Source organism: Echiichthys vipera (assembly GCF_963691815.1).
Source record: "Echiichthys vipera genome assembly, chromosome: 6".
Classification (NCBI taxonomy): domain Eukaryota; kingdom Metazoa; phylum Chordata; class Actinopteri; order Perciformes; family Trachinidae; genus Echiichthys; species Echiichthys vipera.
The window spans coordinates 24,419,795-24,436,863 of NC_139831.1; the positions used below are offsets into that span (position 1 = coordinate 24,419,795).

General features: G+C 39.8%; 1 protein-coding gene across 1 annotated transcript in view; it reads right to left on the minus strand.

The window, feature by feature from the left end:
• Nucleotides 1–5,171: 5,171 nt before the first annotated feature.
• gabra2b (gamma-aminobutyric acid type A receptor subunit alpha2b) overlaps nt 5,172–17,069 on the minus strand; it is a gene marked incomplete at both ends in the record, with an annotated part of 32,923 nt that continues 21,025 nt past the window's right edge. Inside the window, 3 exons of the mRNA XM_083915044.1 lie at nt 5,172–5,471; nt 8,274–8,476; nt 9,012–9,164. Coding sequence (XP_083771170.1) covers nt 5,172–5,471; nt 8,274–8,476; nt 9,012–9,164 — 656 coding nt within the window. The remainder of the gene's footprint in view (nt 5,472–8,273; nt 8,477–9,011; nt 9,165–17,069) is intronic.

A 17,069-nucleotide genomic window follows, 5' to 3' on the forward strand; every position in this document is an offset into this window, starting at 1 on the left:
ACCCGCGACCTCGTTCTTTCGGTCATGACCCAGCTTTCATGACCACAGGTGAGGGTAGGAACGAAGATTGACAGGTAGATGGAGAGCTTTGCCTTCCGGCTCAGCTCTCTTTTCATCACAACGGTGCGGTAGAGTGACTGCTACACCCCCTGCGCCGATTCTCCGGCCAAACTCTCGCTCCATTGTCCCCTCACGGCATTGCTGCGTTGTAGAAATATGAGGCTTGGGACAGCTTGGAACCGGAAATTATATTTTGAAAGAGCATGACGTCACAACTTCACATCCGGATTGTGCAAGCAGCTTATAACAACCCATAGTTCCGCTTGTTGTTAGGCAGCAACCTTTAGTGGCAGTAGTTGTTATTGTGGGCGCTCCAAACCCTGTGTGAGGAGGAACGTGGGTTGGTGGATGGGTCAAGCAAACACAGGGGCAAGTTCAATCAGAAAACGGTGTGCACCATTTTGCTACGGTTTCTGAGTTGAATGAAGCGTTGCCTCGAAACGGTGTGAAACAGGCTTTGAGGTATGTTTTCTCCCTTTGGTGAGTGTGTCAGAGGTGTTACCCAATCAGCTGCAACATATATGTAAACTAAAACACAGGGTGTTCAACAACATCGTTTTAGTTTAAATAATCGTTTTGCTACATTTTGCTGCGGTTTGTCTGGACTGACGCTCCGAAGGATTTTCAGCCATGAGACTGCTGCCCGTGTGGGAAACCAAAAGTCAACGGTGACATTTATAAAGTTAACTATGGCGCCGTTATGACTGTGATTTTAAGCCAAGCCATAGTCGTTATCCTCGTAATTTTGTCGTCTAAACTTAAACAACACAAAATACAACGGTCACATGATCACCATGGTTATGTTTCAAACGGTGCGACCATTTCACAGCGTTAAATAGAATAGTCTTACTGTATGTGAGACGACGACCTATTATGTCGTTTAGGTGTGAGGACTTGTTGGTTTGGTTGTGGGAAAGTAGGAGAAAGTTTGGCATCTGCATGTCTTTTTAAAAAATAACCCCCAAAAAGTATTTTTATTATGTGTTTAAAAATTTAAAAGGAATATTGTTATTGTTTGTTTTGTTTTTTAAAACACTCAAATATCTGTAATCAGCTTCAATGAGTATCAGCCAGACTCTAACTCAAAAACACGGCACAAACTATGAAGAAGTGAAATGATATGCGTTTTATTAGAAACTGCACTGAATCACGCATCCACCTTGTGAACAATCGTTTTATCTGGAGTGTTTGAGATTCCATCAGGGTGTCGGAGAGAATTCATACGAAAAAAAAGAATTCATGCGCGACGACAAAATTAGTCAAAAGTGAAATCAAGTTTTAAAAATGCTAAATTCATTTTCATGCAAGGGTCGGATTCAACCGTGAAATTGAATGAAACCAAGTTCAAATATTGATGTGAAGCAAAATCCTATCACTTAATGACGAAAGAATGGCACAGCAGAGCACCGTACATGGCTACTGATATGGGGCTGTACGTGGTTTGTCTTCTTGAATATTCTGCAGCATATATGGCACAGACTGATAGAGTGACCCTATCAAATTAAGTGTATACAATACTTTTTCCCCCTGTTTTACCACAGTGCAATATGCTCATAAAATACAATCATTGCTCGTCCCTGTCTTTTAGTTGCTGATGGAGTTGGATAACATGACGACTGGATATGGCTTTTCAGTTAGTCCAATGTTTGAGTGTAAACAAATATCAATCTGCATACAAAATAGGAGATGAATCTACACATCTATGACAATTTCAACCAAAAAAAAAATGTGAATTTCATAAAAAAATCCTGACTGTATCCTTTCATTTGAATTGCTGTCAGAATAATGTGTATCATCCAGCATGATTCATTGAACTTCATACTGGCGCAGAACAGTGCTGTGTTTGCCATATCCCTTTCATATCTGTAATTAGTTCAAAATAGCTTGTGAGATCATGAAATGTGTTGTGAGCAGCTAGTGGATATTAATATAATTATAATGGCAGGCGTGTTGATTAGTGCCATGGTGCTCCAGTCTACACAACAAATCCACACTTTCATCCAGAGTCACTAAGCCAAAAAAAATCTGTAATATTTGAAACAAGTTAAGACATGATGCTTATCTGAGGACTGATTGTGTGGGTTCAGTACAGTAGTATTCTCTATAAACAGAATCTGCATGTGTAAGCTGAGTTTGTCGGAGATCTGGGTGGCGATCTGGTTTATGTTTGCAGTCTAAGTATTTTTTGGTTGAGCATGCTTTGGTTGCATGCAGGTAAACGGTCTATGTCAAGGGCAAAGGAGGCGGAACGCATTGGCTGAAACGCAATTACAGAACCCGTGTGCTATGTGACGATGATTTACTCTTCATTATTATTTCATCTGCTTTGATATGCAGATATCTGTTTATAGAGACCGTTAAAAATGGCTGCTGTTCAAAAGAAGAAGTCTTGGCCCGGATATCCGCTGGCTACGCCGGAAAGCCCGAAATATTATCCGTTGCCCTCCAGAAGGCTTATCTGCTGTCAGACATGTAGCTGATGGGTTCCAAGATTGATACAGTAGTAATTGTCATATGAATTTATTTGGATTTTAACCTTAAAGAAATCAAGTATAAAATAAACAAGTACAAAATAATTTGATAAATAACTTGTGAATAAGGCTTATTAGTGTGCTTGTGCAGCAACATGTTTTTCATGCTCATTCTTCTTCTAATTTGACATTGAATGGAGTCTTTGTATCTTTAGCAATAGATTCCACTTTTATTATTGATACTGCATTTGATAATTATTTAAATCACTAATCAATATGTATGCTAAAGTGATAGGGGTCCCCCATAATGACGTACCTATGCAAAATGTTCATGTGGCTCAGACTAATCACAGTCCACGGCTCTCCTGACAACAGCACCGGAGGGATCCCTGACGCTGATGCTACACTTCAGGCAAATACTGCAAATGTGTAATATCATCTGGCAACTTCTGAGGCTAGTGATAGCGACTTTCATTGTAAAAAAGTTGGCAGCACTGATATAGTGGAAGAGTAACTGTACATTTACTGTATGTGCAACATGCCAAATGTCCTGTTAGTGGTTAGAACCAGTACTATTTTGGCTGCGTCCACCGCTGCACGAAATGCATCGTTTGTGACGCCTCACTGAGGAGATGACAGTGCACACTCACACTGATGTTAAACGCTACAAATTTTCCCTTTCTACACAAGCACTGACAAGTCTTCATTCTGGAAGGGATTTTCTAAGATTTCAATGAAAGAAGTCCAAACAAGCTGATAACTGAGTTCAGTTCATGTGTATTCGGTAATCAGTTTGTTTGGGCTGCCTCTCAATATGGACGTAGTCCGCTGCTAAGGCTTGTAGCATTGTAAAACAGTCTTTTTTAATAAACTCCGGGTTCGCTAACTACGTTGTTGGTGCTTCGTTTTCAAAGATTTTTCTTTTTGGCAGTTTTTCAGGCCTTTTTATTATATCGGACAGACAGGAACTTGGGTGAGAGAGAGGAGGAGACACGCAGCAAAGGGCCGCCATTTCGGAGTGAAACCCGCGGCCGCTGCCTCGAGGACCTTCAGCCTCTTTACATGGGGCGACTGCTCTAACCACTGGGCCGGTGGCTGCCCCGGTGTTTCGTTTTGTGTGGAGGGACTATTTTGAGCAGTATTACTGGTTAAAAAAGCCGTTTTGGATTGTTTGGCGCTCCGCCCCGAGCTGCTCAGTGTAGCCATGTCTGGCTGCCAGCAACTCTCTAGGATTTCTCTGTTAATAGGTGATCATCCAAAAAACGTGTCTCAATGGCTTATTTGATGCATATTCATGCCGAAAAAGACCGGGTTTGATTTTTCGCCACAGTTACACTTTAAGGGGTAGTTAAAACTTACATTTGTCAGGTGGCAAAGTTTCTCTTCTGTGTCTGTTTGATGCGTAAATAGACATTTTGTTTGCTAATATAATAGTCATGAATTTTATCAGACAATACTTGGTCAGGGCTGTGTGTCTGTCAGCTTTGTATGGTGTCCTGCCCTCTAGAGGCGTGTTTCCTGGGTCCAGACCTTGGACTCCACTGAACTCTCAGGCATCAAGCAACAAAAGGGATAATTGCATTTTCAAACATGTTAGATTGCAGATTATTATTTATACAATATAATATAGACTACTAGTTTTATATATATATATATATAAAGAAAGAAAAAGGATCCTTCAGTATAACAGAAATATTTTCTTTCTCCCAAAAATCTAAACTCTGCCTATTCTATCAAAACTTGATAGCATACAAAACATACTGTTTATTCTAAGTTTTGTTCTCAGTATGGCACTTTTTTGTCTGAAAAATCAAATATATTAAGCATTCATGACTACTTGAGATCTATCCTTAAACAACTCAACACACAAGGTGTGTGCGTCTTTTTTTAAGTATGTTTCTTCTCTCTTTTCTGCTCTGTGTAATGTTTTGTCATAAGTTTTTCACACATTTTCCTGTCATTCTAACTAAAACTGCCAACTTGAAGTTGACAGCACTAATCTGTATTACAAGCACAAGCACACTAATGTTGCAGTATTTCTTTAACAACCGTTTTGACTCCTGGAGGTTAGTGTTTGATAGCAGCCCCATACCTGCAGTCATAGATAATAAAACAACGTTTACACTGTAACAATATTATACACGTGGGTTTTTGCATTGGCTTGGACAGAAAAAAAAAGTCAGGTTGCTCTTAATGTAGATGGCAAAGAAAGAAAGAAAGAAATATGAGTCCCTTTCAGTCAAAAGAAAAAAATATACTGTAATATCAAGAGAGTTGGCATTACCAGCAAAAGTCAACACATTTAGAAGTAAATAAAATGTATGTGTTTCTGTGTTTACTCTTCGTTTGTATGTACAGTGTGGCCACATACTGCAACTGGATACTTTCAAGGAAATATGCACTCTAATGGAAGTAATCACACAATATGTCACCATGAAAACATGTATATAAATATACATACACATTTACAAAAGCAGGGCTTTTTAAAAGTGCTGCAGACGGTGTAGAAAACAGGCGGAGATCACAGAGGATCACACTGCAATCCAGGACTTCACTCTGCAAAGGTATGTGTACACACAGTTGCTGGAGGTATTTGGTTCGTCTCTTAATCCCCAGAACAGAACCCATTAAAACTGGCCTCTAAGTAGAGGGGACCATGTCCTTTATAATGGGTTCTCTGTTTAAGTAGGTGGCCCAGTAGACAAGGTTGAAGCTGCCAAAGAGAACCGGAAACAAAATCCTTGACATCCTGTCAATTTTGCTAACACTGTTGAATGTCTTCTTGCTGTCTGGGATTTTGCCAGGCTTGTTAGGATCTGAAGCTCCACCTTTGGCAATAGTTGGAAGCGTGCTGGAGTCCTTGGTGATGTTAGGCGCGTAGTTGGCCACTGCTACAGCGTAGGCATTATTCTTCTTGACGGTAGACGCCCTCTCTTTTTTCTGTTGAAAGACAAATCAATCAATCAATGACCTTTATTTCAGCTCGAGAGACACTGAGGTTTCCATCATTTACAGTGGCGACGAGCACACAATAAATACAACTGCAAGGGTGACGTAACAAAACAGATTAAAATCAAAATAAATCAGCTAAAACATTTACAGTGGGATGTGTAAAAATCTGAAATCATTGATCTAAATACCCAAAATTAGGAAGAGCAGTCATTTTTAAATTGTGAGCTCGGGGAACCTTCAGGAGCAGCAGCTCACTGGACTGGGTACAATAGGTCTCTGTGTTCTAGTCAAGCATAGCTGACGTGTAGGGTGGATGTTTCTTTAAAAACATTATTTTTTCTTTAAAAATAAATAAACCAATAAATAAACCAGTGTTTCTCATTAAAAGAGAAGGCCAACCTTTTCGTACAGGCTGCAGTGATGAGTTTTAAAGCAGTCACCTGTAATGAATCTCTCAGTACCCCTCTTTCTACATACCATTAGGAAGCCGGTTCTATTTCTTTATAAAAATCCAATTTACTGACGTAATTTGCAAACAAGATTATCAATATGAGATTTACAAGAGAGTTTTTCATCAAGCCAGATGCCTAAATATTTATATTCAGAGCCCTTTAAAATAATAGACCCAGTTATTGAGGAAATACATGGACCATTGTGGTCCAATTCTCTAGCCCTTGAGAACAACATTAATTTAGTTTTAGTCTGCTTAAGGACTAGTTTGAGTGAAACAAAAGCATTCTGAAGAGAATTAAGGGACAGTTGCAGTTTCTCAATAGTTGATTTCGCAGAGTCGGCAACACAGTACAGGATGGTATCATCGGCATATAAATGAATTTGACAACAACTGACATGAGACACAATGTCATTAATATAAATGGTGGATAAGATGCAAAAGCTCCAAGAGACCCTGGGACTTGTCACTGGTCACCATCTATACATGAATATAAAATACATGTAAATGAAGGAGTGATGGATGGATCAGCACAAGGGCCAAACATGTCAACAATTTGACAGGGATGCAATTTTGTGTATTTTTAAGCCTTCTGTTACTTCCAAGGATGTTTGAAACTTACAGCAGGCGGACTGATGCTCACACACCTGCAGTAAGCAGGAGGAGGTCTCACAGGATGTAATAATTGGAAAAACACTTCACAAGAAATCATACTGATTTGTTTTGGTCAGATATAAGAGTGGAGAAACACTCAGATTTGGGCTTCAAGTGTGGCCACAGATGCAGTAGGACATCATCTTTAATAATGATCATACAGGCCAATGTGATCTCACAGGAAGGGGTATAAAAGGACATTTCACATCATGTCATGTTTTTTAACCCAGATCATGATTTGGTTTATAATAAGTATGTTTGTTGCGTAAATTAAGTTAGATATGTAAGTTAAGTAGTTAACAGAAATAAATAGAGATTGACTTTTGGTTTCAAATGGGACAAGAACAGCCGTTCTGTGTTTGTTTGACAATCCGTCCGTCCCGCCTTCCTCTGTGCACAATCTTTCTTTATACAGTGTCACAATAAAAGTAGCACTCGGAAAGCTAAAAATGTGTAATGATCACTTGTGCAATTACTTAAAGGTTACTATATTTACATGCTTTAATGTTCATAAAACACTATTTTTCTCATACTGATCATGGCTGCACCCGCTGATGTTGCATCTGTCTGTCTGTCTTTTTTAAGCCCTTCCTTACGAAAAGCCCAGTCTGCTCTGATTGGTCAGCACCTCCTGGTCTCTGTTCTGCTATTCAGTCTCTGTACTACTGCAGAGGTCTGACGGCAACTGAGTGTATGGTGGGATTTTCTACCTTCAAAAGTCACAAAGAAAGCCTTTTGAACCAAACACAACACAACCAGACATGTTGCAGCAGGAGTGTGATATGCAATTAGGGAGAAATTAACAACACAAGTAACCAATATTACAGCTTTGTCTGCTCTTAGCATGTAGCTAAATGTAGTAAATAGCAGCACGTTCTACTACATAGCTGTACTGTACTTTGTGGGCGTGCCTGGTGAGCTTTTCCTGGAGCAGATGACCTTATTTAAAAATCTGCGAAGGCTTGATGTCAGACCGCTGAGAAAGTAGAAAAAACTGTCTGAAAGGAGGCGTTGACAGCAGTTTCTCTCAGATCTGCTCATGGGGGGTTAGACTGGTTACCCATAAACACGTTTACCACATTATTTGAAACTAAAGTCTTGTTTAGCATGGACATCTGGCATTATAACAACATATGTATGACACAAAATGCCTAATAGGTCCACGTTAAGAAACTGGTGTGTTATTCATACACCATTTGATGATACCGGACGGCACAGACCTTTTATAGAATTAAGTGATTAAGAAAAATAGAATAGAAGAGTTTGGTCAACTACAGTATATATCCAGCCTCATAGTGTCCATTTAACACTTCTGATGAAAAACATGGCAATGGCAATATATGTATAACATTGCTACATCAACTTGAGCACTGGATGATCATTGATTTCTTTCACAAAATGTAAATGTCTTTTTCTAAGATCCAAGCCCTTTTTGTCTTTAAATAGACAAACAAATAGCTTATTATTGCTTTCTGCTTGGTCACTACACTTTACATCTATCTCATTTAGTTTACCACTTAGCTGATTAGCTCTCAGAGTAGCACCTTGACTCCCCTTGCGGTGGATTGACGCAGCTACTTACGCTGCTTCCCTCTGCAAGCATTTCTCTCTTCGACATGCGGTTACAATGCTAATGAATTCTCTTTGAAAATGGAGTCAAAAAGCCATGTTTTTCTCCTCATTACCTTGTCAGTCACAATACTCTTTCCATCCCAAGCCCAGCCGCGCTTTGTGAAGTAATTGACGGTGGCAAACTCAATCAAAGCGGAGAAGACGAAGGCGTAGCAGACAGCGATGAACCAGTCCATGGCAGTGGCGTAGGCGACCTTGGGAAGGGAGTTCCTCGCACTTATACTCAGAGTCGTCATAGTGAGAACTGTGGTTACACCTGGAAACAAGAAAATCATATTTAATTTTAAATGACCCTTCTTATTAAGTTCTTTGGGAACTGATTGTTTGATATAACATAGATATATAACACTGTAACTGCTGTTTTACTTGCTGTTCTGATCTTTTCAGAATAAGCGTTAGTCATACTGTTCTTTGTCTCTTTACAGTATAAGGTCACTAGGCGCCTGCTCTACCCGTAAAACCGCTGACCTTCAGTAATGCTTTAACTGCGCAGCATGTTTGCTATCTTTGGCCAAAGGACACAGTTTATTCTTGACTTCTGTACCTGTTTTTCTTTCTTTGAGATAACCACATGTTATCCTGTTTTCCATGTTCTCACCATTTGACAGGAACTTTCAGTCATACGCAGTATTTAATCCCCCCCGTGCTGATAAAAGTAATTCTGACAAACTAGAGTGGACTCCTCATGCTATCATGTGTGTGAAGTCCAACATTCACAAAGCTTAACAACTGCAGGTTAAGATACAGGTTTATTTGAAATGTATCTGCGTATGAAGGATGGAGACACTTACCGAACACAGTCCTAGCCGGCACTGATTCTCGGTTCAACCAGAAAGACACTTGGGAAAGAATGACTGTCATGATGCACGGGAGGTACGTCTGGATGACAAAGTAGCCAATCTTCCTCTTCAAATGGAAATGAGCTGTCATCACTGTGTATTCACCTGTTGAGACAAGAATCAGGATCAATTCACTGCAGCCAATTCTTCTACTAGTATTCATTTTATGGAAGTGCAATATTAAATCATTGTGTTGTCCCTTTACAAGCCTCTTAAAACATTAAAAAGTATCTCTCAGTGAAAAATTCCCATTAAATCTTAATTTGCCAAGCTTGTTGTCTCTTGTTTTAGTCAGTGTCGACATGTCATGTTAATATGATTTCCCCCCATTTCGGTAAGGTCCACAATACTTTACTACAGCTACACACATATATTTACTACTCCACTGCCTTCAAAAAGTAATATTTTATAGGATTAAAGCCAACCAGTCAAGTTGCAGTTAACATCCATTTCTGTCCAGACTCACATAATATACGTAGCGAAGACTTTGAAGGAATTTAATAAAAAACGGTATTAAGTGTATTTTTTGGTGAACCGTTGATGCTTCACACACATAATCAACCCAGCAGCACAGAAGATCTGAACAATCAGCATAGTTTCAAGATTTATGTCACCACCATTCCTGAGTTATGATGTCACAGAAAAAGTGACCTTGACCTTTGACTTCCAAAATCCAATGAGTCAAACTGGACATTTGTGCCAAATCTGTAGAAAATCCCACCAGGAGTTCCTGCGATATCTAGTTCACGAGAATGAGACAGACAACTCGTACAAACATAACACCGCCGGACTTTATTTATAATAATTAAGGGCCCGCCACTTTGAGTGACAGGTTGGTGTCATCACTCAGAATACGTCTGTGCTCTTAATACCTAAACGGGGGCGGCTGTGGATCAGTGTAAGAGTGGGTCATCCTCCATTCGAGAGCATGGCGGGTTTGATCCTCAGCTCTGCATGTCGAAGTTTCCTTGGGCAAGACACTGAACCCCGAATTGCTCCCCGTGTGGGTGTGTGAATGTGCTGTGAATGGTTAGATTAGATGGTATGTAGCTGTCCACTGCCATCTGTGTGAATGGGTGAATGTGACAAGAAGTGTGAAAGCGCCTTGAGTAGTCAGAAGACTAGAAAGGCGCTAGAAAGTCCATTTACCATTACCAAACACTGAATACTATACTGAAATTAGGTCTTGTCTGGATTTTTAAATGATGTGTACAGTGTGAAAAGAAGTGAACACTGTACACATCATTTAAAAGTGACCAATTACAATAAATAAGAAAGTAAAGGCAATTCTTTCCTCCTGTTAAAAAAAGAATCTGGCTGTCAGTGAAGCTGATAGTTGAGTGCATGAGTAAAGTGCACTACTCCCACTGCACAGGAAGTGGTGTTTTACCCATCAAGACTAGCAGATAATATTTCTCTCTACCAGTCAAATGTAACCCCACACCTCTGTTTGTGCTTCAAACTTAAGTAATATATACCACATTATATGTTTCTGGAAAGCTTGTAGAGAATGGAGCGTTAAGATGCTAAAGCAGTCTTAGACATAGGATTAGACAGCCTACTTCAGCTGTTAACAGTTCATATTTGATCAAATAATCCAAACATACACAGAGAAGTAGGCAGTATGATTTCCTAGCCACCGAGCAAAGCCTAATAGCTGACAACACCATGAAACAGTGCCAATGCGGCAGCAGCAGGCAGGCCTTCCAAATGGAAGATATCTTAAAGAGAAGCCAAGATTAGACATGAGAAGAAAAAGATGTGTTACCCATGGCAACAGAACAGAGAAACATAGCTCATTTGCTGCGATTCTCAAATGAAGGCCTTGATACACACTGCCACTTGGCAAGGGGAAAGTCCTTTTCAGCAGTGGGAAGGGGGGAGGGGGTGTCAATTCCAAGGACTAATCCCAAAAGATTTTTCATTCCCCCCCTGCTCTTATAGCTCTGTAGTTGTATCGCCTGCGTTTCTAGCATCTATGTGAGGACTCTTTCACCATACACACAAACACACACACTCACCCAGGCACTGGAATTTAGTGGAATCAAGTGCACTCTCTGTACCCTATGGTGCTCTATATCTTCTGTAATTGAATTTGCATGCCAGCCCCGATGCCTCTGTTGTGAATGGGGGAGGATGTACAAGTAAGGCGTGTGGCTGAATTTTCTCTAGAGAAGCCTGTGATCGCTTCACTGAGAGGGAAGACAGTAATTATAGCATGAAGATGTTAATCGCCCTTTTTTCTACGTCTGCAGGAGTCTGACACCAAGGGAATACCTTACTCAGGACACAATGCACAGCGTCCAAAAGAAGGCGCTGAAGAGACAAGACAACAAGCTTCGCAAATGGGGACTACATGGGGATTCCTCACTACAAGATACCTGTTAATGTTTTAAGAGGACTTTAGAATGAGCTTATATAGTATTAAAAAAACATGTCAACTACATAGTGCATTTAATAAAGGCATTTTTGATAAGCATAATGCAACTTGATAGTGTCTTACGCTTAGACTATATAAAAGAAGAGGACATAGCTTATGGGTCTAAAAAGTGAAACCATTGCGGTAGTAACTCAAATCTGTATTCTTTCTAATGGCCAGCAGGGCGACTCCACTGGTTGCTAAATCAAGTACTTTATAAGCCCAGAACACTTTACAAGCAGACAAAGTTAGCTAGCTGGTGAACATTTTAGTAGCACTTTGCATTTAGCTGCAGAAGAGTCAGATATTTCGCCAGGTGGCCAGAAACACAACTCCAAATGAATGCCATTGTTTGTCCATATCTATTCATTTGTCATATTAGCAACTCAATTATTGCAAACAAGCTCAGGCTTCATACAGTACAGCCAGTACTAGTCATTCATATTATCAAATGCTGTATTCTTTGCAAACTTGTGGGCATATCCGTAGGCTCAGAGAGCAGCCTACATGAATGCATCTGCCAATCCAGGTGTCATTAACAGTGCTAAATTTTAACGTTAATACGTCTGCGCCCTTCAGATATTGCTGGAATTCTCTCACTGAAGCTGTCCTGTGAGTCTTCTGTCACAGGCTAGATTTCTGAAGCCTGAAAACAGAGCCAAGAGGAGGGGCAGAAGCCTAGCTTTCCCTCAGACAACTTGAACTACAATATGCTTTTAGTTTATCATGGAATTTTTGCCCAACAACGCCAAAAATAAACTACCTACCCCAGGTTTAAAGGATGCTAAAATGACAGTGTGGTGTTTACAGTCTGTTTCTAAAAAACAGTTACTAAAGGCTTTAAAAACAGATGAATGTGTACTCAGTACACTGCGTTAGTGGTAGAGCTACTGTACATTGACATTACTGCTGGAACACTAGACATTACACACTGTGTATGAAGTAAAACACTACTGCATTCAGTCCTGTTCAGTCATGGTTTTTATCTATAATGTATGCCGTTACACACAAAAATGTTTTAACAGCAAATAAAACAAGTGAGATTCATGGAAACTGGAACAGTAAGTGCTTTAAAGTAACAAGTCGTACATGATTGTGTGACACATAAATGTAGGGCTAAATTCTGAGACTTTTGTAACAGTGTGTTATGTTCAGAGGCTTATGCAAGATGTCCATCCCTGCGAAGCCTGAAAGCACATTCATTCGTGCCAAATGACCTAGTTTGCAAGTACGCTACACCAAACACTGACACACTAGCAATGAATGATTAATTTAAAGTCAGCCAATCAGATAATGTGGAGTGACTAGTTAAACAGGAGAAACAGTCACTCTCAGGCATTCTGCATCATACACCACTTAACCTAGATAGGAGCGTTTAGTGCATGAAAGGATATTCTTACTCAATGAAACTGAAGCAGGGATTCCCTTGACAGAAGAACACAGTCACTGGGGAAATACTCTATACTGATAATTGATACCTATAGGCATGGGGGAGCAGTTATGAAGTCTCTTTTTCTGTGATTTATGCATTTTCTGCATTCAGGAGTAACATTTGGAAAAGATAACGCTAGAGGGATATCACACATCTTGATCAAAATCTAAGAAAGCTGGTCTAGATTTGACACATATTCAGTGCTTTCACCCACACCACCCTGAAATACCTTCTGTAGAAACGTCATCATACAATAAAAGAAATCCAAGAACTAAAATGGGAGCAACTTGTGAGAAAGTGGACTCACTGTGCATGCTCAGGCACATTAAGAAGATGTCACAACATAAGACCCATATTGTAAAAACTGAGCTTCTTTTTTATTGTAAAGCAGGTGGAGGTATTATATTTATATTTTGTATTTATCTATATAAATAATGTGAAAATATCAAAAGGCTCAATCCACAGAGAAATACACACAGTCTGTATTCAGACACTGTCTTTAAACGAGCCATCAGGACTTCTTAGCAGTTGTGATGTCACAACTATAACATACTGTATAAAGGTAGAAAGTGCTGCTGCAGTGCTGTTGCAGTCATTCCCCGACTGCAATGAAGGAGCAGAGGTGCCAAGGACACAGATGTGGATGGCCCGGAAACACAATGACCAATCAGAGCTGACTGGGCTTTTTTAGGAGGGGTCTTAAAGAGACAGGTGCAAAAATGGAGCATTTCAGACAGAGAGTGAATACAGGTTTATTCAGACAGACAGGATGAGAAAAATAATGTGTTTATAAACATTAAAGCATGAAAACATATTCTAGTAGAAACCCAGAATACAAGTATGAACCTAAAAATGAGAATAATATGGGAATTTTAAAAGGTCCATACCTTAATGTAGCCTGTTTACGTCAAATTCTATATTCTTTGCATTAGTGACCATTTTCCAAAGCAGATTTCAAATTTCTGCAAGTTGATTTTCATACACAAACTGACAAAACCAGTTGTATTCAAAGTAGATAAACACATTCATCAATCTAAAAAAGATGCGGTTATATTTTGAAAGATGGTTTAAAGTAAGTAGTTTCCCAGTAATTATAGCACGCCCAAACATGTCTCACCATTATTATGATCACTGCTTTCATTGTCTTGCAAGAGCTGTATTTCCATTATTTTCTAACTAGTATTGCTAAAATTAGATCAGTGCTGTTGCTCAGTGACAGAGACTTGCACATGCTTTCAGATCCTGTCATCACATTCCCCCACCCTTCAAAAACTTTTTTATTAAATGGTGGCATTGTTTCTGGATGTGTAAAATGCTGCAGCAAGGATTTTTTACAATTACTGTTATTCATTTTTGGATAAAATTACAGAGGCACCCTTATCCTGGCTCCCAATCAGTTAAAGAAATGATATTTTGATTTACCTAGATCACCGAGGCCTTGCTACTGACACAGATTACGTATCTATGAGTGGTGAGCAGGTGCTGAAAAGGTAGAACTATCTAGTATATCTCGAGAAAAATGCAAAAATAAAGACAAACGAAAGTGGAAAAATAACAGAATATGTGAAACAGAATAATGTTTTGATCTTTTCCCGTCCGAAGCCCCTGTATTCCCCGTGTTTCTTTTCAAAACTTGCTTGGTGACTTCTGCTTTGAAGGGTGTTACTCGAGTGGTTTATGATTGAGTCATGCTCATATTACCATGGTAACATGCAGTGCGGTATGTGATATAATACTGTAATAATAATAACTATAATAATGACATAATATTTATTTTGTTCTGACTCCAGTGATAAAGAGTTACCGAGCAGTTTAACTTCTTCTAACATGTCAGTCAGCTCTCACTCCCTGCTGTGTCAACCACAACCACAGCGATCACATCTCCCTGCATTGATCTGGGGGCCTATTTAAAGAGCCTCACATTCACTCTGTATGCTGACGTGTGCTCGCCGCTGTTACTGCTCCTCCACTCCACCCAGCCTCCACCTGCTTTGGTTCTGCTCTGTTTGTGCACACCCTGGAGGGCGTTTATTTCCAAGTTAATAACCATCTTGGGATTATTTGCAATGGTCCCTGCATGTTATTTATCAGTGTACTAAGTATTTCATTCTGCTAGATGTGTCACCACAGCGGGGAGTATTACTGAGATGGGAACCATGTTGCAGAGTCAATTTGTATTTCCATTTTTATTTGCTATGTGACACGATAGTTCCCGACAGATTTAAGATGAAAGCATGAGAAATGAATGGTACAACACAAGGTAGATGACAAATGTCTTCTCCTAAGCAGTAAAATACCTCATATTTAAAACATGTGTGTTATGCTGTAGAGCCATCTCAGAGGATCGTAACATATATCTTTGATCCAGACTTGTTTTCCAATCACTTCAATAATTATAATTTCCTTTCCTTCATCTACATACAGGAAAAAGTCTGGCCTTATTGTCTCTTTAGTGGTCCCTGTGAATGCACGCTCCTTTTTCCAATTTACAATGTATTACACAGCCTTCATCTATGATTTGCTCACTGCCATCATTTAATCTCCAGTCACTGGGTGTCAGATTCCTTGTCACTCCCGGCATTTAAAGGAAAACACATGCCAACCTTCTATCATCGCTCGAGAAGAAGCTTCACAAACTCAAGTCCAGAATCAATGTCCATTTATTTACCACAACTTCCATTCAATTTTTGATCTAATCATTATAGCTATTTCCCCTCACCCTCTTCTGCCTTCTCCCATGACAGCAACAGGGCTCCTCTCGTCTTCACACACACACACACACACACACACACACACACACACACACACACACACAAACACATATAGACTTGTGTATGCACACTCAAGCTCTGGCTCTGTTTCTTGGCATCTGCGTAAGTGTGTTTGCATGAAATGTGTTTGTTCTATTTTTAGCCCTTGTTATCTCTTTGTTTTTTATACTATAACCTATTTCTCTATGTGTTGGTGATCTTTGTTTCCTGTATTCACTCTGTGAACAATATACTTGTTGAAAGCGTTTTATAAATACATTCACTGTGTCAACTGATTGTCTTGGATAGAGGATGTTTCTATTTATGTACACACAGAGCCAGCTTGTGGATTTGGTTATTTCTACACTTCTCAGTGCAAATATCTTTTTTTAAACACAATTTCTAAGAATTACTGCAGTAAGTCCTTCCCTTTAGTGTCTTTCAGTTGTAACTGGCTGGCTAATTAAGCTAATGTTCGCTCTATGTTGCCAGCCTGGACACTAGGCAAATCTGCCGAGCTCATGTTTCATTTGCTCTGGCAGGTACGTCTGGCCCCTCTCTCGCTCAAACAGATTTCCAGCCGACCAGGCCCAAGGCTAGCCAGTCACAACATTTGATCTCTTTGTGGGGTGGCTTTGAGATAATGACTAACAGAAGGAGCATCATGCTAGAATAGTTGCTGAGCGTAGCTGGCGTTCTCCGTCCAGTTTAGATTACCAGGCTCACAAAACTTCAATCAAACTGTCAAACTAGTCAGCGCTGATCAAATATGAATCAAGATACTGTTAATGTAGTGACTATGTTTCTCCTCACATGTTTTCGGAAAAACATTTTAATGTACTGTGTAGCTATATTAACAAGGTCCGTGACCCGGCCACCATTTTTTTCCTGCTAGATTGTTTCGTTCCTCTAACTGGTCTATCTAATTGCATCCAGAGGCATTTGGTCTGCGCCCGTTCAAAAACTAACTGAGAGGTTCCAGACTAAAGTCATGTGATGCCAGGCTAATTTCCCTGTCATTAGACCTTAAATATGTTCTTGATGGTCACATACATACAGGATTGGTGCCAAAGATTGGGGCTGAAGCTGCATGTGTGTAGAGCTAGTTAGTCGTAGTGTTAGATTGGCTCCAGCCCCCCGCGACCCCGACAAGGATAAACGGTTGAAGATGAATGAATGAATGAATAAAATGACCCTGTTTAGCAGCTTAGCTAACTTGCAAAACAGAAGTTAGATTTATGCTTTACTGCTCATATTTTTGATCAGTATGTTTCACTTTGAATGTAACAAGAGGAAAAGGTTTTAGCAATTTGTTTGGTGAACATAATGCTACCAGATAACACGTTTGGCTAACATAATGCCTGAACTCTGATACAGAAGCATCCAAGACAGCTTCCCCACAAAGACTT